General features: G+C 39.6%; 2 protein-coding genes across 4 annotated transcripts; one reads left to right on the plus strand and one right to left on the minus strand.

The window, feature by feature from the left end:
* Positions 1 to 364: 364 nt before the first annotated feature.
* LOC131256468 (EPIDERMAL PATTERNING FACTOR-like protein 8) lies at positions 365 to 1,320 on the plus strand. The gene is made up of 2 exons (XM_058257354.1): positions 365 to 674; positions 887 to 1,320. Exons 1-2 carry the CDS (start codon positions 587 to 589, stop codon positions 1,114 to 1,116), a joined length of 318 nt encoding a protein of 105 aa, XP_058113337.1. The 5' UTR covers positions 365 to 586; the 3' UTR covers positions 1,117 to 1,320.
* Positions 1,321 to 3,236: 1,916 nt separating this feature from the next.
* On the minus strand, positions 3,237 to 25,152 carry LOC131256478 (CBL-interacting protein kinase 24-like). Of its 3 annotated transcripts, XM_058257361.1 has the most exons (15): positions 24,836 to 25,151; positions 24,571 to 24,761; positions 18,643 to 18,705; positions 18,390 to 18,461; positions 17,946 to 18,053; positions 17,773 to 17,847; positions 17,623 to 17,676; positions 10,776 to 10,901; positions 10,064 to 10,153; positions 9,492 to 9,614; positions 9,006 to 9,125; positions 7,283 to 7,399; positions 5,054 to 5,110; positions 4,851 to 4,925; positions 3,237 to 3,762 (listed from the first exon to the last, which is right to left on the minus strand). In XM_058257361.1, exons 2-15 carry the CDS (start codon positions 24,727 to 24,729, stop codon positions 3,667 to 3,669), a joined length of 1,335 nt encoding a protein of 444 aa, XP_058113344.1. In that variant the 5' UTR covers positions 24,730 to 24,761; positions 24,836 to 25,151; the 3' UTR covers positions 3,237 to 3,666. The 3 variants fall into 3 exon arrangements, with proteins under 3 accessions (XP_058113344.1, XP_058113349.1, XP_058113354.1); XM_058257366.1 differs by lacking the exon at positions 18,390 to 18,461 and having other exon boundaries at positions 24,836 to 25,152; XM_058257371.1 differs by lacking the exons at positions 18,390 to 18,461; positions 18,643 to 18,705 and having other exon boundaries at positions 24,836 to 25,152.
* Between the last annotated feature and the right edge of the window lie 306 nt (positions 25,153 to 25,458).

The raw sequence follows: 25,458 nt of genomic DNA on the forward strand, positions 1-25,458 counted from the left end.
TTTAGATTTCTGGCCTAAAAAATGCCATTTCACACCTCAGGTGGGCCACAACACAAATATTTATTAGATTTTAATCATCGAAGAAGTTAAAAGAGAGATACCAATTCAAATATATCACATCAGATGGGTAGAGATCCCATTCAAGAAACATTTTAAACTACTTTGAACATTAAGAAGAATCAAAAGATCCAATTATAACAAGTGTGTAAGAATAAAAATGCATTCATGTTAAAAAAAGATTACTTGTGTGATTCTACAAGGGAAGAAGGGCAATGTTGTCATTTTGGAAAAATCCAAAGTCACCTCAGTCATTTACAACAAAAACAAAAGTCAGGATATCAGTTTCCAAAAATATAATTTTTTTTATTGAATCCCCCAACAAGCTTAGACTCTCGTTTTATCAGCAGAAGCAACCAACATTACCAGAAAACATGTCCCTTTAGAAGGCAACAGCCCCATCAACTTGTCTCTCAATCTCAATTTCTTCCCCTCCCACACACTCCAAACCCATTTTAAATTTCCTCTCTCTCTCTCTCTCTCTCTCTCTCTCCACCAAAAGCATCTAAACAACACCAACGGAGGATTGATGGCTCCATCAAAAAATTTCACAAATGGACTAGCAGCTCCTTTTGTAATTCTCATCTTTTCAGTGATGCTTCTTCCCTCCAAACCAGGTATTAAAAAAAAAAAACCATTTCTCAATGTGGGAATTTCACCTTCTTTTATAAGAGATGAAAATCCCATTTGGGTCATTTCCATTTCCTATTTTTTGCTTGATATGTGTGTTAAAAAGAAAAAAAAGAAAAAAAGAGGTCCTTCCAATGTAGTACTTGTTCTTTTCTTTGATCCTTAATGTTATTTTGTATACTTTGTTCTTTTGGTGCAGTTGGGCTTGTTCTTTCCAAGTCCGATGAGATTTTCGAGCAAAGGAAGCATGTCTTGGGCTCAAGGCCTCCTTTGTGTGTGAACAAGTGCTGGAGTTGTAGGCCTTGCATGGCTACTTTGGTAATTCCACCGCATATGAAGAGCACTAAAGCAATATCAGAGCAGGAAGATGAGAGCTATTATCTTCTCTCATGGAAATGCAGATGTGGGAATAAGTTCTTCCAGCCTTGATATATTTGTAATTTATGTATGTGTGGTGATATTTATATGGTAAGGGGATTTGGTTTGTCCAAAGATGAAAGAGTCTGATGTGTGTGACCAAAGATGTATGTTGAGTAGCTATGAATCATTCAAGAATGTTAGCAGATTTCCAAGTGTAATTGGGCCCCTTTTGAGAGGAAATATATATATGATTTTTCTGTGAGTTCATGAGGATTTGGGTCCCTTCTCTTGTTTTTATTTTTATTTTTCTTTCAATGTTTGTGTTATTGTCTAAAGTTCATTGCTTGATTTGATTATTGAATGCTTTACATGTTTAACCCCACGTGCACCTTTCCAACATGCAGTACACGTGCCAAACTTGCACATGTGTGGAGCATCTGACTGGTGCTTAAGGTGGGCCCCACCTTGAAGATGACCATACACAAAAATCAGGCCAGTCAACTTACATGTGGGCCACATGTATCTGTTGATTCGAGACCATAGTCAGCTTTCTTTTTTACACTGCCCATTCTTTTCGTGTAGTAGGGATGGCCCACCTGTTGAGCGAACCTTCCTGATTTAGCGTATGATCATCCTCAGTTTGGGACCACCTTAAGCACCGATCAGATGTCTCACAATCCTGCCAGGTTGGTTAAGGCTAGCGAAACCCATGTGTTGGAGAGTCACCTTTTTTGCCAGCGTGACCTTTGCCTGGCTGTAGGCTGTAGCAGGTTGTTGCAGGAATAAATGAGTTGCTATCTATAGAACTGCAGGCCCTTAACGGTTGTGATTGGTTTTCAGCCTTTCATAGATGAGTTGGACATGTAGTCCTGCTTGTATTTTTTTGGGATAGATATACATTGTTGAGCTCGTTAGTGGAAGTTAAGTGGGTTTTTATTAACAGATTCTTTCCTTGTTTTTCTTGTATTGTTTAGCAGGCTTTCGTTGCTGCCAATAGTCCAATGTCAAATGGGTGTTACCATTTTTTGGTTTAACACCAAAAGAAAAGACATGTTTTGTCTTTAATCCACTCTAGGAATCTCCATTCACTTGAGGGGGTAATTCTGGCCATACCCCCTCATTTTGTCCAAATTTAAAATTCCGAAGGTGTGTTAGCAATGGCAGAATATGGGATTAAAAATTAAAAATAAAAAATAAAAAATAAAAATAAAAACCCTAGTTTTTCAGATTTGTCACAGGAAAGGATTCGAATATGAGACAGTGCACACATCTCAAAAACTTTCAGTGATGGAAGCTGGAAGCTGGCAGAATCCAGCAGTTCTCCTACCAATTTTCTTTCATCTCCCCACTTGAAATGAATGGATGGAGCTAATTCTAATCCTATTTACTTGATCTGCAGTTCAGCACCAGTTGTGTGCAAACAGGCTTTTAAACATATCGAATTTCGTTTTATGATTTTAACAGATACAAGTTCGAGTGATTCTACGACCAGTTGCTCCCACTGAGGAAAGCTGACCGTTCCACACTAATGGGTCCACAATAGCAAAGACTCACCTAAGTAGGGGCATTGGGATTATTTGGTTGACAAGCAATGCAGAGGCTACCCTAATCAGAGATGGCAACATAACACATCCAAACAAGATCCATGCCACTCATCAGGTGGGGACCACTGTGTCATTACCTACAAATCAGGCTGGTACTATCATCAGCTAGGCCAAATGTGTACAATAAATAAATAAATAATTGATAGTTGAAGAGAATTAACCAACGTGGATTTTGGACTGCAGCAGATGCACTACCTTGTCAATAGCTTTTTATTTTATTTTATTAAATGAAGCCCACTCATGAGTTCGTCGCTCAAATGGGTGTTTTTTCTCAAATGAAAGTACTACATCTGGTAGCTAAATTTCAGCAGCAACATCTGAGCACACCCTTAGAGTAACTTTTTTAAGTGCACCACTCTTTCAGTATATTCCCCCCCTACTTTTCTTGCATGATCTGCGTGTTAGTGCAATTTGAAGTCACTTGAAATATTATAACAGTTCCCATTGCATCTTCACTTTGCTAAATCACATCCACTCATAAAGTAAATGCTTCACTGAGAGAATAAAATGTTAAACACTTCCAATCTCCTAGTCATGTTTCAGTTATTCAAAGAGTTCGATTTCACTTTAAAAAATCAACCAAGAGAATTCAAACTGTTCTTTATATTTGAAAATGGGAAAACTTTCCATTATTTATTTGAAGCCCACAAATACATCAAAGAACTTGAAAGAGAAAATAACAAATTAGGAAAGATAACATTTTCCAATAACCTCCTTCCCTGGCATGTAATATCCAGGATTTTCACTTATATCTCATAAAGCTCGTATATATACAAACAGGTCACTTGCCAAAACAGCAGATAGACTTTTTTAAAAGATACGGATAGACTAGTAATGAAGTGATGATATCTTAAGCTGCCACTTTCAGCTGATACAATAGATAGGTAACCAATGATATAATATGCAATGAGAAGTGTTTGAAGTAGAAACAATACAATTATGGCTGGCAGAAGCCAATTCCAACTCCAACATTGTATATACGAGTTACGTAGAATGTTTGCTGAATTGCATCAGATTAGCAACTCGTGGTTCTAAGCAAACTGGGTTTAGTAGCATCCTCCGTTGGCTTCCAGATGATATTCCCGAGTTTGCTGCAGAAATTCTTGTAGAACTGCAAAATGCGATTACAGCAGTCACAAGTCAGAAATGCGCGATCAGAGGTATGCAACAAAGGATGCTCAATTTCATCAAAGAGGGTTGGTTAGGTGTCTCAACACTCTATCTCAATCTAGTCTCTGTGTTAGGTATCCCATCTCTCCACCAGAATTGCACTCCCATCCTAAACTCTACTCATACATGGACACCCAGTGATCCCCACCGCTTATGGGCTGCTGAGCAAGAATGGCAATGAATAGATGACCCAACCGTCGGATCAGCTTCCCGCAAAAAAAAAATTTGCCCAATTTGCAGGCAACTAATTGAATAACTAGGATGTCTCGATTGGTGTGATTTTCTCACTAGGACTTGTTCACCGGGAGGTAGCACTGGTATGGTTATGATGCATGAGCCACCTGTACCACAGAGACTGGGGCAATACAGCTTGTGGTGGGGAGCTAGATGCTGTCCATTCCCTACCAAAATGTTGCAGGGTTTGACACACATCATGTGAAACAAGATGGCTGTTAGGGGAAGAAGATTTTAACTTCTCTTGTTCCTTGGCATTGTTTATAGAGGGGAAAAAAAATAAAGCATATTTTTCGCTTCTTTCACTTCTCTTATCAGTGATACAGCTTTCCATGCACAAAAAGCAAGTTAATGATAAATTAAGCAAAATGAAAGAGAAAAATCCATAGTCCCATTTATTGTTCTTCTTAGATAAACTCTGAATCTTATGCTTTACTAGTGCTTATATAAAAAAAATTTAAAAATTCAGAAACTTATATAATAGTGTATCTTCTGATATTATCACATGACTGTACGATGTAAGCTTGTCAGATTTCCAAAGGGTTCCATGTCCGACCAACACATCCAAGTAACATATTTATTAGAAAATAAGCACATGACTACACAGCCTTATCTATATGCAGATTTAGATGAATTGCCACTTTAACACTCCTAGAACTCTTATAGCCGTTTGTGTGTGTGTGTGTGTGAGCTAACCAGCCTCCTAGAACTCCATGAACTGTGCAGCGGGAATTTCAGCCAACAATATGTTGAAATGGGAAGGGAGATTCACAAGCACAAGAAATATGAGCTCACCTTGTGATATTCGAGAATACCACCTGCAGCCTTCCGAACATCCACCATGAAAAGAGATGGTGCGACTTCAAAGACCTGCCAAGTAAGGCAACCAACTCTCATTAGCAAACAAAGTTTTTTTTTTGGTTTTTTTTTAAAGCAAAGCATATAACTAAACAACAGGAAAAGGAGTGTAGTTACAGGGGAAACATGCAGAAATATACCTCCAAGACGACAGCAAACTGTCCAGTCCTATTTGCTAATATTCCTTCGAGTCTCATCTGCAAAATGATTAAAACAATACTTGATTGAGGACAATTTACATTATTCAAAACCCAGGGAGCAAAGATTGTGTGGATTGAAGATTCAGATCCACCATTCATTGCCAAAGGTATACACCGTGGCAGCATTCAAAGCATGGTGTATAAAGAAATTGTATCATCAAACTAACAATGTCCAGAAAACACTCAATAATAGTGCCATTTTTGCCAAGTTTCCCTTTGGGAATACTTTTTTTTAAGACGATGAAGAGATTTTATTAAAAACAGGCCAGATCCAGAAAGAACAAAAAAAACAACAAAGCAACAAAACAGAAACGGCTGGAAGGCCTTACACCCCCCAGCTTTCCGGGAACCGAGCTACTCCCTTGGAGGCCACTGCCCAGTCTTTAACATGCCATTTTTTCTGAATGAAAGACCTCTACTTGCCCTGTTCGATTCCTAAAGCATCTATTATTCCTTTCGTTCCATATGAACCATAACCCGGCCAACAAACGCAAGATGCCAAACTTTTCGGCCCACATTTGAATGCCTTCCCTCATCCCACAAAAGGAGAAACTGGGCAATGGACTTAGGCGAGACCTCAATAGCAAAATAGTTGAGGTCAGCTGCAATATCTTGCACATGTGATTAAGCAGAAATCTCTCATATATGAAACCATTAATAACACATTGAGTGGTTCTGATAGTGTTACTTAGAAGTACCTAGGTGTATCATTTATGGAGTGAAGTACAAAGAGATGAAATAGTAGTACTCTGGAATTGTGTTATCCTGTTCAATAGTTGTCTTTCTATTTTTCACAGAATACAGTTACCTATGGAGCAGTTGCCCTCCCATAAACCACCACATTATGCAGAGAATGCTATCAACTATTAAAACATCTCAGCACAAGGGGGTGATGCTTCACAGTTTTGCAGTGCTTCTCATTGGTATTTACAGTTGCAACTGGCCTCAGCTGGGCCAGGCTAGGCTGCAACCTGTCCAGACCTGACCTGTGTTAAAGCTCATGACTGAAGGAAACTGGCTTGGCAAGACCACTATCCAAAATTTCCAAATACTCACACCAACAGTGTTAAATAAGTCAGCTTCCCAGGGATGGACCAACCTATCGGACCTTTAGGCAGATTTAAGCCACTTTTAGTGATTAAGCATGAAAACTTAGTTTTCACTCACGCCTAGCCTACCAGTGCAATTGGAGCCAAATCGATATTGGAGATCTCAAAAGAACCAGTAAAAAATTTTATGATATCTTAAACATGTTTGAAATGGTTTACTGAATTTATTGTAGGTGGAGAAGCCAAATCTGCCACAAGAATTTGAGCAATGCATGGCCCCACTTTGTTCTTTCACAGGCAACGAATCTTATCAAACAAATGATGAAGATATATTGCAGGTTTATTTTAATTGTATATAAGTTTCAGTGGCATTGCAGCTAAGTTAGGCACAGTACAGGATGAAAGGCAACGGATAGAACAGATGGATGCTTTTGGTTTCCTTTTGTGTGTTTGTATGTATCACTTTCTCCTTCATATAAATTACCTCTACAAGTTTTTCTCACTATAGTGCAACCAAAACCTTCTAGGATATGGCAAAAACCTTTGTGAAAATGGCCAGCAATGTACCATACAATTTCCAGAACCACTGACCAATATATCTAACATAGATAGCGGCCTCTCATGCCACAGAAATTCAAAACCATTACTATCTAATAACCCTCTATTCACTAAGGCCTTCCAGTTCTATCGCATTGTCCTCCCAATTTAAACTTCCCTAGCCAAAAGAACTGAGTGCAAATCACAGAAAATTAAGTGAAAAAAAATGCAAATTCATGTAATTCTTTTTTTTGAAAATACTCAATTTTCAGCATCTGATCTCTACCAAAAGGACAACAAAATTAGCATATGTTCCTTTCGAAGCAGAGATAAGAGCCTGTGACACCAGCAACAACACACCAATGAATAGACGACGTACAAAACCCTAGTTCACTTACAACCACAGAATGCTTCATACTGGTCTAGCTTGTCTCAACAAAATTCCTTCACCACCCAATGTATCCAGAAAGCTTATTTGAATGGAAAATCATGTGAGGTGCTTCATCTTGGAGCACAAAATTCAGGGAGCACAAATTGCTGTGAAAAGCCTAATAACTGCTGAAATCTATCATTAAAGGATTACCTTGTAGTTACGAGAATGGACCTTGAGACCCATGGATTCTGCAACGGCTTCAATAGTTGATGCAATGACTTTAGCAGGTTTTCGTGAGACAAAGCGAGTTTGCCGTTTTACATAATCCTGCAATGGAAAAAATGTTGTATTGCTGCCAGTCCCTTTTCCCAACCAAAAAAAAAAAAAAGGATCATAAAGAATGGCTAGATGTGAGTAGCACAGGAAAAGGAGCAGAAACCTACCTTCTTATATGACAAATATTAGCAGGAAACATGGAGCCAACACAAATAATCATGTAGCCAAAAAAGATCTAAGTTGCAACACCAACCAGCAATGCAAGGCCTTACAAGTCAAAACATCAAATATAAGCTTTAAGCTATTTGATGAGGTCAAAATGAATGCAAACAAATGGATCTTAATTGCAACAACCTTCTACCCAGGTGCCGCTCCTGCTTCAAATAGCGGTTCAAACTCACGATTCCAATCATGCTTCTTAGCTATTTACACTTGTTAACACGTCGAAACAGACACTTCCCTGCTCCCATACGTGAATCCACTGTCACTTCCCATCATGCTTCATGCAACTATAAAATGGGTTATGGTCCCAAAGAGCATGGCGGGATTTCCTTAAGAGATCTAAGGCTTCACTTCCTCCATCATGCATGTTGCTAAGCATATATATGGTATAATATCCTTATCAGGCAAATGAGATATGCACGTTGCATATTGACAATGAACAAGATATTAAATTATATAACACTAACAAGAAAATAAACTAATACAAGGAAACAATCCCCATGAGACATAACAGGAAGAATTCTAACCAGTCTTCTGACTTACCCAAAGAGAATGCTCTGAGTTCATAAAATCAATGAGAAAAACACAACCTGAGGACAACCCCTCCACCCTCCACTAGCCCCAAAGAATTCCCAGTGGTTAGAGCAACAAAACAGTAAATTATGCTTATTCCAACTAAACTCCATAAATCATACTTGTTACCTTTTTAGCCCTAGACTAGGTCAACCATCACTTAGTACATGCAAGATGTAAGAAGGCAGCACAGTACCTCTATATGAGCAATTTTCATGTAAAAGGGCTTATATTGCCATGTTGACTTACTTTTGGAAATATTGTTCTCATCATGAAAACTGAGCACAAAGAAAACATAACAGAAGGCATAAACCTGAAATTGTTGAAAGACAAGCTTGTAAATAGACTGGTTGAAATCATTGATCCACTTGCATTCTTTGGTTAAACATGAGTGATTGAAGAGAAGAAAAATCAAACCAGGTTTTCCATTAACAAAACCCATCCCTGTTTCTTCTCTTGCACCAGATGAGCTAGCACTGGGTGTTCCAGGAAATGTGGCATGAGTGCCAAGTGTCAAAGAGTCCAACATTGCAAACTCCAAAAATCCAGGCACAACAACACTTCCGTACACAAATAAATTATATTTTATATCAATGAATAAAATAGAAAAATAAAATAAAAAGATACGGGCGATCAAATGACTATCCCAAGTGGGGTGTGTGTACTAACCTGCTAACCCAAAAAAAAAAAAAAAAAAAGACTATACCAAACGATCGATAAGTAACAAAGCACTAAAGCAGTGCATCTTCAATAATCACATGTACTCACAAACTTTACTTCGTTTTTCCACATCTCATTCATTTTGTACACCATGCTGCATGGGTCTATGATTGAAGAACTGGGCATCAGAGAGCTACAATACCTGTTGCCTGTCAAACAATGCTGAAAGATTCAACCCTTGGGACAAGGTAATCATCTCAAAAGCATTCATTGCCAAAGGACCCCTTTCTTTATCTGCCACCTGCTCCTGTACGTATTGATCCTGCCAAATAGCACTTAGGGTGAACAATAGAGAACGCGATCTACATAAAAGCAATGTCATCGAATAGTTATATTGGTTTCTTCATTGTGAAATAATTATCAAATTGGCCAAAAGGCGTGCATTCATGATCTCACACTAAAGTTTCTATAAATTTCAGCCAACATCCACACCAGGAAATTAAGAACATAAATCCATTAGCCCAAACAAGATTGCCCAAAGAGGAACATCTTGCCCATTTTCAGTAATGAGCTCTAGCCGAGCAATAATGAGACTGAAACTGAAAACTGAAGTAGGAGGTATAATTAACATGGGGTTCTGAAATCAGACCACAGAGTGAAGAAGCACGTTAAAGCATAGACACCAAACCTCAATGTCATTGAAAACAGCATGCACATCATCCAAATTGACTTCTTGTTCTTCACCATGTCTAACAGCCACATAGTGTTTCCTGAACCATGCATCAATTTTGATTCCTTCAATCTGGATACGCTGCAAGAACGAGGAAACAAATCATAAAAAATAGGGAAAATAAAGGGATCAAAAACCAATCTTTAGACAGTAAGGCTTCGCTTTCTAGAAATAGATGATCCAACAGGAAGGTTCATCAAATTACCCAACCAATCTTTCAATAATGAGTTATGACTTCCCATCCTCGTGCTCCAATAGTACCATTTGTTTACTGAGCACCTCCAAATAGTGGTGGCAATTGCTTATATTAGGATAGTCAGTCTCAGTAGCAATAGTTGTCAAGTATCGAACTATCACCTAACTCTATCCATATTGCACATAACTTTTAAGAATACGACACATTGCTCCATTCTTGATCTTTTCAACTAGTTTATTAACCCCGAATACATAACCTACACTATAAGTACTCAAGAGCAGGCATATGTTTGTTGATAGAAGAACCAATAACTAGTCATATTCCTCATACTCACAGTTTTGGGATTTGGATCAAGTATTCTATGGAGCAATGAGTTTGCCCCAGGAGAGAACCAAGGTGGACAAGAAAATTCTGCCACATTAATCTGCATAGGACCAGGAATCGCATGTATCAGTTAGAGAATAACCCATAACAAAACAACTCATCAGATGCATGATGTTTCATGGTATTCTACTTATAGCCTGGTCAGGTCACATGGTACGTGTGCTTGCGTGCATGCATACGCAGTTTATGTTGCATACGATCTTCCATCAAGCGCCAGACTTGAAGATAATACAAACATCCATACAGAAACCCTGGAGGAATTCTGATTTCCAGAGTTACAACCATTCAAGACAGAAAAATTAACCATTAATATTAAGTCGACCTGTAAATAAGCCATAAATCATATTTTGAAAACTTCAAAGAAATCAACCATAAATCATATTTTGAAAACTCCAGCATCTCTCCTCATCAAAATAAGCCAGAAAGCATATTTCATATTAAAATGTCAGGTTTTAACATCGGGGGAACGGTTCTTCTATAACTATTACATTGGTAAAAGATGGAAAAAAAAAAAAACACAGCCCATCGCAGAAATTGCCTGACAATGAACTTGGAAGTGGAAATTGATGTATTAATAATGATGCTTCAGTGCATGTGTGAAAATGATGGAGCATGTTAGTCTCTCATCAATCCATTTTCTCAAAGGAAATTAGGAAACTTACCTTTCTGTACAAGTTTGGAAGATCAATCTCATCAAATGGAAGGTATCCAGCCATTAAAATAAAGAGGATGACACCGCACGACCATACATCTGCTGCAGAGCCATCATACCCCTCATGGCTAAATACCTAAAAGACCAAAAGTGATGCAAGACATGAAAATTAAATATGATATGCGAGATTTCAAGCTTAAGATCACGTTAGTTCAGAAACAATTACACAAATTCCATATCCCACATGAAAGTCCAAACATTCAATTAAGGGGAATCTATGCGGGTCCAGGCCTACATATGATAGGGCTGGATCAATAAAAATTATGAACCAAACAATACTCAAAGATAAGAAATAATCATCCACGCATACATAGTAATCAGTCCCTAATCTAAGGGATTCAGAAATTCCAATTCGGGGAACCCTAGGATAAGAAAATTGGCAAATAACTTAAGGAAAACGTAATCTAGGGCTAGGATTCATGAAAAATAGCTATGAGAGGATAAAAGAGGATAAAAACCTGAGCCAAAAGACGATCCCGTGTGTGGACAGCAACAATGGCCAGACGGACGTGCATGTGATCCCGACCGCACGTGTGTGGGGCCTACTATTCAGAAAAAGGCCACCTTGGCCCTTGTTGGCTAGGGATGGTCTCCAAAACCCCCAAATCTCAGCTCGATCCGATGTACAATTTGTGCGTGGTGCTCCGTCAAAGTTTTAGCTTGCCTGTGGGCCGAAATCTGGAAACCTGCTATAATGAAGAAATTTGATGCAACAAAAGGACGAATTCGAAGTACAGATGGTGAGGGAAGATTGAAAAAAAAAAGATGATGGAGGATGGGGGTGAATTGGGATCGATGTGGCTTCGCACCACGGTAGTTAGCCCTTCGAAAAGGGAGGGCTTCGCACCCACTTTTGAATTCTTCCACAACTCACGAAGAGAGCAGAAAAATAAAGCAAGAATTTTTTTATTAACTTCAATGAATCAAAAGAACTATAAGAGGTGCCAATTTATAAGGAAAATCCTATCCCCCAAAACTCGCACCATGTGCGCAATCTATTACTTGGCGATGAAGTAAACTAAAATAAAAACCAAACAGAGAAATCTAAAGCGTTCACAATGTTCTAAATAATAACAATAAGTAAAACCTAAAATATGAAATCAATCCGACGAGTGGGCCACGATCATGAGATCCCATGATGGGCTTTTCTTGATTATCGGGCCTAATCTTTTGAACCAAACTTCGTCTTCTAGGTAGGAGGCCCTCCCTGAACGTCGTCATCGAGACAAATCGATGGTGGGGCCCTCCTACTCCGTGCGTAGGTGAGGCGGCGTGCATGTGCGTATGCGCGAGATGTCCCCATCAATTCTCATTAGCTGCGAAGATTTCGCCACTGACGAAATAAAACTCCTGAACCACTCCAGGACGTCAAGATCAAGTCTTTGAAGCTCCTCCGCAGTGAGCCACATGCTGTCTGAAGCTAGGCGTGACTTCCACTTGACCAGGTACTTTTGAAACTTGCCGTCCGACGTTAAAACGATCTGATGGTCCAAGATATCCTCCATTTCCTCTCTGAGTGTGTGAAGGTTAGGTATAGGACGGAGTGACTGAGAAGAAATGTCAGGAAGAATAGGTATGGGAGATAGAGGCTGAGAAAATGGGTTGAGACGGGTAGGTATAGGAGGTAGAGGCTGAAAAAACGGGTCAGGACGGCTAGGTATGGGACGTAGAGGCTGGAAAAATAGGTCGGGAAGGGTAGGTATAGGACGTAGAAGCTGAGAAGATGGGTCAGGACAGGTAGGCATGGGAGGTAGAGGCTGGGAAAATGGGTCGGGACGGATAGGTATGAGAGGTAGAGGTTGGAAAAATGGGTCGGGAGGGGTAGATATGGGACGTAGTAACTGGGATGATGGGTCGGGACGGATAGGTATGGGAGGTAGAGGCTGGAAAAACGGGTCGGGAGGGGGCCATAGATCAATGAAAAGGTCTGATGAATCAGGATAGTTAGGCGAAAGGCTACATAATGCATCAATGGCACCTTGAAATGTAACTAGATCCTCCACATTGAATGTGGAACTAATTCCCATGGAGGGTGGAAGATTTTCCACATGCATTAAGACCATTTCGTTTTATAATTTTGACGGGTCCAGCACTACGCGCGTGTAACTTACGAACGGCCCCCGGAGGATACCGCTCAGGCCTGATGCGGACCATCACAGAGTCCCTTACATTGAATTCTTTAAAACATTTATGCTGGTCTGCAAAAAATTTGTAATGTTCATTACTTGTAGTGATCTTCTGCCTGATTTCTTGATGTCATGAATGAATGTGATGCACAAAAGACTCTGCAGGCTCTGACGGCCTATGGGACAGTGACATAGGGACAACATCAATAGGTTTCTCAGGTTTATAACCAGTAACGACTTCATAAGGACTGAGACCTGTGGACCTATCAACGGAACTATTAAACGCAAACTCGACTGTAGGTATTACGGTGTCCCATGTTCTGGTGTGCTCTATATCCCTCCTAGGGGGAGACTCATCCGGTAGATCATCAGGAAAGACATCACGAAACTCATCTACTACTGGAATGGCCTCAGTGGGTAACTCTATACTAGCCTCTGGAGCACTCTCTCTAGCCACAAGGCCGTACGTGTTATGCCACTCAAAATGGTGGTCTTAATGCCCCTATTGGGGTGGGTGCACGGGTGCATGCCCATGACTGATTCCTTGGCCACCTCCATTCATTGGTCTATCCTCCTGGCCACCTGCCTGAGATTGGACATCTACCCCAATGCTGGGATTTGTCATGGCGGAGGCCTTTAGTTAGGTAATGCGCGCATCAAATTGATCAAAGCGTTGGTGTATATATTATTCATAGTACTTACCCAAATACTCGATTTGCTGGGACAACTTGTTCATTGACTCTAGCAATTGCTCCATGTTTAGTGTAGGGTGCAAGCCAAAACCATGACCCGTACGTGTGGCCATACACTGGCTAACTCAACCTAAAGACTTTCTATGACGACTATATACGTCTAAAAACTAAATGACCCTACGAGACTCTATATGAAGGAGACTACACACCGTTACGAAAATTCAGCTATATATATCAGGGACTACGGTTTTCTAACAGCTATATATGATGGACTGGATGCATGAATGACTCAAACAAACTAAACCCTGAATATGTGGTGAGTTCCCCTACAAGAACCCTAGGCTTTGATACCAAATTTGATGCATGGCATGAAAATTAAATATGATATGCGAGATTTCAGGCTTAAGATCACTTTAGTTCAAAAACAATTACACAAATTCCATATCCCACATGAAAGTGCAAACATTCAATTAAGGGAAATCTATGCGGGTCCAGGCCACCTTAGCCCTGGTCGGCCAGGGATGGTCTCCAAAACCCCCAAATCTCAGCTCGATCCGATGTACGGTTTGTGCGTGGTGCTCCGCCGAAGTTTCAGCTCACCTGCGGGCCGAAATCTGGAAACCTTCTGTAATAAAGAAATCTGATGCAACAAAAGGACGAATTCGAAGTACGGATGGTGGGGGAAGATGGAAAAAAAAATGATGGAAGATGGGGGTGAATCAGGATCGATGTGGCTTCGCACCACGGTAGTTAGCCCTTCGAAAAGGGAGGGCTTCGCACCCACTTTTGAATTCTTCCACAACTCACGAAGAGAGCAAAAAATAAAGCAGGAATTTATTTATTAACTTCAATGAATCAAAAGAACTACAAGGGGTGTTATTTATAGGGAAAATCCTATACCCCAAAACTCGCACCATATGCGCAACCTATTACTTGACGATGAAGTAAACTAAAATAAAAATCAAACAGAGAAATCTAAAGCGTTCACAATGTTTTAAATAATAACAATAAGCAAAACCTAAAATATGAAATCAATCCGACGAGTGGGCCACGATCATGAGATCCCATGATGGGCTTTTCTTGATTATATTATCGGGCTCAATCTTTTGAACCAAACTTCTTCTTCTAGGTAGGAGGCCCTCCCTGGACGTCGTCATCGAGACAGATCAATGGCGGGGCCCTCCTACTCCGTGCGTACGTGCATAGGTGAGGCGGCGTGCGTGCGCGTATGCACGAGATGTCCCCATCAAAAAGTTTAGTTCAAGAACAGATATGATAAAATAAGCAATACCATGCGATTATATCATAGTAAGTAATAGCAACCATTAAACAATGATAGGGTGAATTTTATATTCATGGAGCACAGGAAAATAAAGCACATACATTGTCAATTTACTACCTTAGCCAAGAAAAAGGAATATGTTTACACGCTATACAACAAGGTCACTCCATTTTCTAAAGATTTTCTAAAGATCCGTGCAAGACATGGAAGGCACATTTGACACAGGAATTAGGAAAATCCCTTAATATCTTACATTTTAGTAGTATTTGAATACTAATAGGTATACCTCTAATGCATTTCTACTTATATAGATACATTTTTCAATATCTTATGTATTTACAAATATACAATAATGCATCCATAATTTCATTGCATATTTGGACAAACATGTTGATGTATCAAGATTTCCAGAATCCCCTTGTCTGACACCTCATTTTGGTGTCCAAAACCAACAAGGGTGTTCATGAACACGTATGTCCAAGCTACTTACTATACCCTATTAGAGAGGGAACTGACAATAGAGAAGCTAAAGATGGGACAAGTTTCCTTCCTTAATGAGTACACTATAGAGCATCAGTGAATTTAATTACATACAAAGTGATGTAGGACCAACGCATGAACTCCAATAATGTGAGAGATCAATCAGAAAATTTAAATTAATTCATGAAAACTATAAATCTTGCTACCATCATCACAAATATCAAGATTCTAAAAGAAAATCATGCATAGTTTAAGCCTAGGTTGTCAAGCATCATCCTACAAAACCATTAAACATAAGAAACTAGGATCTAATGGATGTAGAAACATCGAAATAGTATAGGGTTAGGCCTATTTTAAAGGGGAATGTCTAATACTACCTAGGGTTTACTAGATTTGGGTGTGGGTGAAACCAAGGTAAGGAAAGTTTGGGGAAAAAGATGAAATTAAGGTTAAAGTGGGGAATTGAATAAAGGGATTAAAGGATTTAGGTATTACAAGATGAGAATTAAGGTTTTGGATATAGGGAAGTTAGGGATTTTAGGTTAATTGAAGGATTTGAAGATCTAGGATTTGAAAATTTTGGAAAATTGCGAGATTTGGGATTTTAGGATTAGGGTCTGGGTTTTGGACAAGGGAAGATAGGCTTTTGGAGGAATGCTTCAAAGAGTCAAGGGGGACTAGAGGAGTGGCCATACGGACCAACCTGTGGGCTCGCACATGTGGTCATACGATCACACGTGTGGGGTTTGATCGGCTAGGGTTTGGTCTATAACTTTAGGGTTTTGAGGAAAAATATGAAGAAGAATAAAAAATGTGTTAGAAGAGCTTTTGGATAAAGAACTAAAGAGATTTCAACAAAATACCTTGCACGAAAAAAAAAAAAATCAAAGATGGATAACTGGAAGCCTCGCACTCTCATGATTGAAGATAGGCATCGCACCGATCTTCGTTCCAAATCAGATGGAACAAGTCTTCACATCGCATGAATAAGAAGAAACAAAGGAACTTTGTTTTTTTTAAGAGAAAATCCACCATGGAGAGGCCCCCCCCCCCCCCCCCCCCCCCCCTTTCATATAGCCTCAAGAACTTTCAAAATTACAAAATAGGCCCTGTTTATTGACTTTTGACCAAAATAACCCCAGTCCAATGAAAAATCAAATAAAACCACTTATAAGGTGCTAAAAGCATAAATCAATCATAAACTAAATCCTAAAACATAAATGTCCTATGATGACAAGAGCGGTCCATGATCAACGGCCCGACCATGTAATCCATGCAATCCGACGGCCCCATCGTCACGTCCCACGAATCCAACGGTCCAAATCGCTCCCTAAAGCAACCCATGTGCATCTTCCCAATGTGGGGTATTCCAGATGCTCGCACATGCACATCAGATCTTCAACATGGATACTCGCCACGCCATAGAGAAATCAGGGTGGCCCACTCCTCTAATACATACATAAAGGTGTACGTGATGTGATGTCCTCATCACAAATTCACCCCATTCATATTCCAAGTGTAATACGCATTATGCAATATATATATATATATATATATAGTAAGTGCTTCATATCCTTTTATCTGGAATACTAGTTAACACCCTTAAAAAAAGGAAATGAAATTGAGAACGGCCCAAGAGAGATAAGCAAAGAATCCAATGAAGATGTTACAACATCGAAATATTTTAGTTTCAAGGGAAACGAAGAAATGAATATGATTTTTATCAATGACCTCAGTAGTTAGGATCCTTCACATCAATGACCTAGGTCTCATATATGTCAATTGTACACATGATCATTATGGTATTTAGGTATATGCATTCAGAGGCAGTTTCCTTTTTATGCATGTGGTTGACTCCAGATATGTATGCATGCATGCCACATGTACAGTGGATTAGTCACCAACTCTCACTGTTGTCGCGCCTCTTATCAATTGATTTCAAGTCTTGACGTTTCATATGTGCAATTACGGAAAGATCTGAAGATCTGAAGTCAGCACCATGCTCATCAGAGAGAAATTTGGATCTGTTCAGCATGTGAACACCGACAAAAGTACCACACCATGTCTCAGCTAACAAGCACCAATATACAGGTAATTGAAAAACTCAAAGGTGCCACTGTCAAGCATGAGAAGTATTTCATTATCTGGAGATGAAGCTGCTAGTGACCAAATCAAATGTATTTTGCATCAGGAGGACAATATTTAAATAGTGTGTACCTCAGGAGCCACGTAATTTGGGGTTCCGCATGTCGTATGGAGAAGCTCAACCCCCTACAAATGGATTAATAACAAGCAACAAAAGGAGATGCATAGTCAATAACAAATCTGAATAGGAGCTGCTTCATGCAACACAGGAATGATACCTACTTTCTGGAGCAATGCACTAAGGCCAAAATCTGAGATTTTCAAGTTTCCTTGTGAATCAAGAAGTAGATTTTCAGGCTACACATAAAATGCAATTATAAGGGGCTAAGACAGCAACATAACATGGTAAATACAAGGAGTCTCATGCGTCGAGAACCAAAGAGTAGCATGCATACCTTCAAATCTCTGTGGTAAACACCCTTACTGTGGCAATAATCAACTGCATCAATAAGCTGTTGAAAGTATCGACGAGATTCATCCTCAGCAAGCCTTCCATGGTGAACCTGCATTGCAAACGATAAGCAGAGGAAGAATACTGAACATACGGACATTCCAAAGGAATAGTGGAATCTGAACCAAATATAATTTAGGAAAGTATAAAATTCTGGCATCAGGATCCCAAAACACTAGAAAAGAAAACCTATAAAAAGTGAGTCACCACAATCCACAGCCCCAGGTTGTCACATTACTGTAAGGGTAGTGATTGGCACTATGGGCAGGAATGTGGCAATAGATCTAACTCAACATCTACAACAAAAGATCTCCAATTGAGCCGATATGACAGATACAAGATTACCAGCCCCCAAGTTTTGGTAAAAAGTGTATTTCAGAAGGCTTACTATTTCATCAAATAGTTCTCCTCCTGTGATGAATTCTAAAATGATATATATCTTTGTCTGACTAGCCAATACCTAAAAAAAAAAAAAAAATCCAACCAACCAGTCAGCAATGGTAGCAAATAGAAATTAAATAAGAGAATGAGTCAAGCCTAATTCAAAGTAAATCAATAAAATTAATTTGTGACAAATCTGATTGAGGACATTAGATTCACAACTAGAAAATAAGTTAATATACTGCACACATTGATCATACCTCATGCAACCTGACTATATTTGGATGCCTGACAATCTTCATTATAGATATTTCTCTCTTAATCTGAAAAGCCAACTCACGACATGCAAATATTAGCCAAATGAATTGCACAGATAAAATGAAGCATGCAGGAAGTTTAAACAACATACTCTTGACCACATAGCTTCCAAAAAGTATTGGAGGTGACTTGAGATGTTAGGAAATGCTTGAATATGACTCAATATGCATGCACACTTCTTTTTATCTTGTTCCTAGAGAACTAATTTCATAGTGGATGTCCTTACAAAGGAGGGAGTCTACAAGCTGTCTATTGTAATAAAATAATAGTTATCCATTGGCTTAATGGATATCTGGTTCTTCTTTTCAACTTTGTTTAGAATAAAATTTTCTGTTGCTGATAAAGAAAGACTCAATATCTATGGAAATATATTTCCCTTCATAATTTGAGTCATTCTGCCATCTCCATAGTCAAATACAGAGAAGTATCTTTAAACAGGTTACAATGCATGTGCATTGACCTTGTTGAGAGATAATACCAACGCTTAGTGGAAAATATAAATTTCCTCCATATCTAAATTGTTTGTAGGCAACCAACACAAAATGTCGTGCATGCACAATTGATGGTACATTTAGACAATTAGGAAATGAAAAACTACAAAGAAATAAGTTTGGTTGAGAAAACATTATAGACATTTCTCTCTTAATATGGAAATCCAATAGCATCACCACTAATGCATCATAATTCTTCAGGATCCTCAACCTAATAGGCGTATAACCCCAGCTTTTACTTCTAGACTGTTGGCCTAATGCGGCACCCTGTAGATGGACCATGCTCCGAGAATCTCCCATATTGGGTGATCATATCCAGTACCCACTAATCCTCAGCATTTTGCTCAGCAGAATGTAGACCTTTGGTGCATTTCTCTTCTTGGCCATCTGTTTTCAGTTCAGAAATTGAAAGGTTAGAATTCTCCTGTAGAGGAAATTTTCAAGGCATGGTCCATCCATGGTGGCAATACAAACCGATGGTCTAGATCTCTAGACCATGAGCCCCACTTATTCAAACTGAAAAGTGAAGTTTATCATGCATATCCTCTGTTGTTGAGGATCATTTGAGTCCTCTCTTCTTCTATAGAGTGGGGAGGGAGAGTTATGTTTTTGCAGAAGGAAAAGAGAATCCTCCCATGCATAAGTTTAGTTTGGCATTGGAGAGAGTAGAAAGTGAAGAGAACATATAAAGGATCACCATTTCTTTTTTTACCTGAACGTCTTAATAGGCCTATTACCTAGTCCATGTGCATGCACAAGCCTTCGCTTGGGGCACTGGTGGAGAAATCAATGACCCTCACACATCTACATATGTGCATCCCGCGCCTTCACTCACACGCAATGAGGATGCAAATTTGTCGTCATGTGGCTTAGGCCTACACATATAATGCTTGGTTTTGCACCCCAAATATATATATATATATATATATATATATATATATATATATATATATATACAAAAAAATTATAGAAACACATGCAACATATTTGTTACTGAAGCCTTATTTCTTGGAACCGTTACTAAATGTGGGCCAAATCTGCAGGCCTGTCATGAGTCATGACACATGCCCATCTTGCATAAGTTGCATGTAAAATAGACCATTATATTGTTTCTATAAGAGGGCCTTTTTGTAAAGGCAAAACATATTGAAGAAAATAAAGAACAATTTCTTCTCAATCTCTTACGATTTTCCCAAGTTCCTTATCCGGGCATACAAAGGAAGTGTTTATTGGTGTGGGTGTGGGTGGGTGTATTAAGGGCTTCATGGAAGTATAGGAAAGGAAGTAGTGTTTCTTAGGAAACAAGCTATTCCATAATGGTAACGGTGGCCGTGACAACCACCACCATCACCGTTACAATATGGGCTATTGTAACAGCCGTTACGGTCCCTGTATAACGGCGGTTACAAGACCGTTATGAGGCCATTATGGCTCATTTTTTCTGTAACCGCCATTACGGTCACTTCTAGGAAATTGTGGGAAAGGAAATCAAGTTTCCTTGTTTGTTTTTCAACAAGATTTTCTTAGAAATTTAAAATCTATTTGTCAAATTTATTGTTTGGTAAAAGAAAAGATTTCTAAGAACAAATTCGTGGTAGTCGCTAGCATGTGCCAGATTAGCACATGTGGTATACAGGGCATACAAGGGCGCTTGAAGCTGAATTGTTGCACACGTGGTATCGATGGCACCTATGGCACAAGACACGCATTGGCACATTTGACACTTGGGTACTTAAAGCTTGATGGCAGCGCTCATGCACAATGGCAACATTGGCACACATGGTATCTTTCGAATGATTGAAGACGGACAATAGCACACGTGACACATCGGCATAGGTGGAGTGCTTTGCACATGTGGGGTGCAAGAGAAGATGAATAACGGTACATCTGGCACGTTAGCACAAGTGGGGCGCAAGAGCAAATAGATGATGTCACGCGTGGCACATTAGCACATGTGGGACGCTTTACACATGGAGTGCAAGAAAAGATGGATAGTGACATGTGGAACATTAGCATGTGGGACGCTTCACACGTGGGGTGCAAGAGAAGATGGATGGTGACATGTGGCACATTGGCACATGTGGGGCATAACTAAAGATGGACAAAGGCCCACTTGGCACATTGACACACACAGCGCATGTGAGGCAATTGAAGATGGATGGTGGCACATTTGGGCTTAACCCTTGAGAAACTCATTTTCTTTCCACTGTGGGAAAATGCATTTGTTAGGGTTGGAGGTGGGAAAATAAATTTGTTTATTTTCCAACAAATATAGAAAGCGAGAAATGGTGTTTCCCACAAATTCCCACATAGAAAGGCTTGAAAAACAATGGAAAGTGAGTTTCATGGGAAACAATGTTGCCTTTCCATGAATCCAAATAAATTGGGGGTAAAGGGAATGCAAGGGAAAGCAAAATTGTGACATAAACGGATGGTATACTAACATCAGCACTAGGGAAGCAAACCCTTTGCACTAATTTGTTTTGCAAAAGAAAAGTCCTAGAAAATGCTTTTCCTCTACATTTGAAAGTGTTTGGATTAAAATCCCACCAAGGGAAACCTCTTTTCCCCTCCAATTTTGCTATTTAAAATGTCACATCAGAGGCAAACTCTTTTCCCTCCATTTGACAAAAAAAAAAAAGGTTATACTCCCTCATGGAGAAGGGGAATGCAAAGGCAACTAGTTTGCCGCGGCATCCTCCAATTCCCATTCAAGTGCAAACGTCTTGTCGACTAATTGACTGCTTCCCCTCGTTTACCCTCAATCCAAATAAGCCCCAAGTGATTTTGTGGTTAATGCATGCCTCAGACAAGCGTACAAAGTATAAAGAGTTAGTACGTATTTTGTTTGTATGGGTTTTTGGGTGTGTGAGCATGTGCACAATGCTCAGTTATCTTGAGGAGTATGTAGTTGTGCTATAACATTATAATAAAAGTGTGTTTGGGCGTTTTTGGACCAAAAACACACAAGAAACCTTTCTTCAATATCACCCACCCCCCCCCCCCAATCTCTTCTCTCCTAAGAACATCCAACCTCAACTCATAGTACATTGGGCTATCATATCCTAGTAGACGGCATGTTAGGAACCAACTACACTGGAGGATTCATTACGGAGTATGAACCATCTTAAAGAGAGCAACCCAGTGCATGCATCAACCTAGCTAGAAATCTAATCTAGTTCATTGGCTGACTATCAATATCGGATGCAATCTATTGGATTCAACAACTTTAGGTGTAGAGTTAACTTACATTTTTATTTATTATTATTTGAATTTTCCAAATCACAAAACTAATGATGCAACTTTTCTTCTCCTATACATGTACATGTCTTCCTCACGTATGATAATTCTTGTCTTCTTCTGAAGGCGTGCAGCTTCCTTCCTCCAGTACATGCATGTTCCCTGCCTAAGTACTGTTTGATATTAATGGATCTTACTATTCCCTGAACCGATTTCAAATCTCATGAACCATACAATTTGAGCAAAAATACTTTCAAAACTCCTTCCACAGCACATACACAGATTTACATACAACCATGTGTGGGACATCCAAGTTGTGTTTCAAGTGAGAGTTGGGTCCAACTGTATTGATAATTTGGCCAAAAATTTGGGTTGGCACATTTGTAGGACATCTGATCCATGTATTAGGTGGACCTACCATGTAGATCATTTGACCAAAGCTCAGGCCCTTCAACTATCGATAGGCTGCAACTTGAGCCAAGCTCGACCGAAAGCCGAGAAGCTGAACCTGATTTTAACTCAGGATGGGTCCGGTTGGGTTAGGTTCATGTTGGTTTCAGGTTGGACTATTGTAATCCAATTTAGATTTAGGTCAGGTTTGGGTTGACTTATAACCCAAGCTGACCATACCCGAATATGCATGCTCAACCAAACCAAACTTGATCCAACTCTAATAAGTGGTAGGTAGGCCACAAGTATGCAAATAATGGAGCCATAGAAAATTAGCTTCTTCTTTTTTCGGTTTTGTTAATATCCATTTGTTTCTAACATGTGTAGGAATCATCAATCAAAAAGAAGAAGAAGAGGAAGAAGAAGCACAAAACTCTTCCCCCATCCCTCTTAACTGATCCTCAGGCCAATTTACAAAGGCCTTAGAAGACCTAGGCCTATTACCCAGTGCTTTGCTCAATAATTGGTTTTGTATTTTCCACTTGACTGCTTTTTAATAAAATGTATTGTTACCCCTCAAAAAATGGCTTCTTACATGTGTGGTGCATCTATCTAAGTTTTTGGCCAAAGTATCAACTCATTGGGTCCCAGCTGATACAGGAATTGGATATCCAACACACCTGCCAGGTTGGCATGTGTTGCTGCATGTAGATGTGCATGTCTAGCTAGTAAACAACTAAATTCCAAACTCTGAGCGGAACTAAATTACATCTCATTAACAGCACAACACAAATTTACTCAAAATTTAAGGAACTAGAGTCTTAATGCAAAACCAATGCTAGTCTCCGCACACCAAAACAGGCACTCAGATGAAAACAATGATCATTAAAATGCCACAGCAACAAGCCAAAAAGAAGGCGAAATATCACAATGACTATACCAAGGTTCGAACTTCAAAGTATCATCTAAAATGTTGTATCACCATTAGGGGTGACAATGGACCAGCCTAGGGCCAGGCCAGGCCAGCCAGCCAGTGTTGATCCTAGCCCAGCGCTAGTCCTCTAAGCCCCATCCATGGCCCTAATCAGGCCAAAATGGCCCTGGCCCTGACCCGTCCTACAAGGCCATCCCTATAAGGAAAAGACCGAAATGATCAGAGGTTTGGGTGATTCATCCATAAATGGATTGGATCGTTGAAACATGACCCCAAATCCGACATGTATCTTTTAAACTACAAATATACGTTGGATGGAAACCACTAGCAAGTGTCTTCAAACCATCCATTCTTCATGTATAATGGTGGCCCACTTGATGATTGGGCCAGGCCAATGGGCAAGGCTGAGCCATACATCATGGAAAATTGTCAACCCTGATGCCTGTTTGAATTCATCATAAAACATACCTGATATGATACAATACCTTCAAATGCTATTACAGCATGGACCTTACTATAACATTCAATTCCATTAAAAACATTTCAAATGGAATGTATGAACAGATACTGTCCATTTGTATTGGAGTGCACCAAAGATACAGACAATAGTTTTCGATACAAAGCTATACTTGAATTCAAAATACCAGATGAATTTTCCATGATACATTCCCGACACAACAGGATACCTTCCGATATTTCGAACCTCGGTCCAAAGTACCCATAAAAAGAACAATTCAAACAGGAAACAGAACACGAAACTCAACACATCGAGAAAATGAAACGACTAGAGAGAGAGAGAGAGAGAGAGAGAGTACCTGGTCTACCATCTTGTGCTCGAGTATGGTGCTTTTGGCAAGAACTTTCATCGCAACGGTCTCTCCAGACTCCGTATTCTGTGCATACTTAACCTTCGCGAATGTCCCCTCCCCGATAGTTCTTCCAACATCATACTTCCCTACCTTTCTGATCACCATTTCTCACTATCTCTTCTCCACCATTACTTCCACTGCAAAATTTCGAAATTTGAAAACAAAAACGGGGCTAAAAATGGAATTCTTTGCAGAAATTTGAGAATTTCACCTGAAATTTTGGGGAAAACCCGAAACCCTAGATTGAAAGCAATTGAGATGTGAAATTTGAATGAAAATGATGGAGAACTCTGAAGATTGAGATGGGAATGGAGAGATTATTTTGGTGGGATTCGTACTGGAAAATCTGAAGATTGGATAGGAATGGCGCAGATGGGATTTAAGTGATTCGACGAGGGAGGAATCAGATCGAGAATGGCGAGAATGCGATTTTCTTTTCGCGATTTTCTACTTTCCTGTTCTGAACTTACGTGGTTCATGGACGCAGAGCTCGTCGGCTTTTGCGCCGTTTAACCGCTACATTTCACTTCTTTGTTCTGTGAATCGCGCCGGATGGAGTAGATTGTACTTCTCGGGACACTTGTACGTATATTGTTAGGCTTATGTGTGATAAATGCCATTCATCAGGTGGACCCTGAATGAATTTGATTATAAAAATGGTCTTTTATTTTCGTTAGGTGGGCTACTTGTGTTCGTTGAATACGGGCAGTTAAACATCTTTTTTTCCACATAGTGTGGCCCACCTGTGATAACCTGCTTGGGTCTTTTGTACAGGATCTGTTCATGATGATCCCCACCTGATGAATGGTTTGGATCTCACACATGTGTGTCCTT

This window comes from Magnolia sinica, chromosome 1 (assembly GCF_029962835.1).
Source record: "Magnolia sinica isolate HGM2019 chromosome 1, MsV1, whole genome shotgun sequence".
Taxonomy (NCBI): domain Eukaryota; kingdom Viridiplantae; phylum Streptophyta; class Magnoliopsida; order Magnoliales; family Magnoliaceae; genus Magnolia; species Magnolia sinica.

Coding starts and splice junctions, on each gene's coding strand:
- LOC131256468 (XM_058257354.1), top strand. CDS start 587: ATGGCTCCATCAAAAAATTTCACAAATGGACTAGCAGCTCCTTTTGTA. Junction 675..886: donor GCTTCTTCCCTCCAAACCAG/GTATTAAAAAAA, acceptor CTTTTGGTGCAG/TTGGGCTTGTTCTTTCCAAG.
- LOC131256478 (XM_058257361.1), bottom strand. CDS start 24,729: ATGGTGATCAGAAAGGTAGGGAAGTATGATGTTGGAAGAACTATCGGG. Junction 17,848..17,945: donor TTTACCACAGAGATTTGAAG/GTATGCATGCTA, acceptor TTTTATGTGTAG/CCTGAAAATCTACTTCTTGA. Junction 3,763..4,850: donor GTATTCTCGAATATCACAAG/GTGAGCTCATAT, acceptor CGCATTTTGCAG/TTCTACAAGAATTTCTGCAG.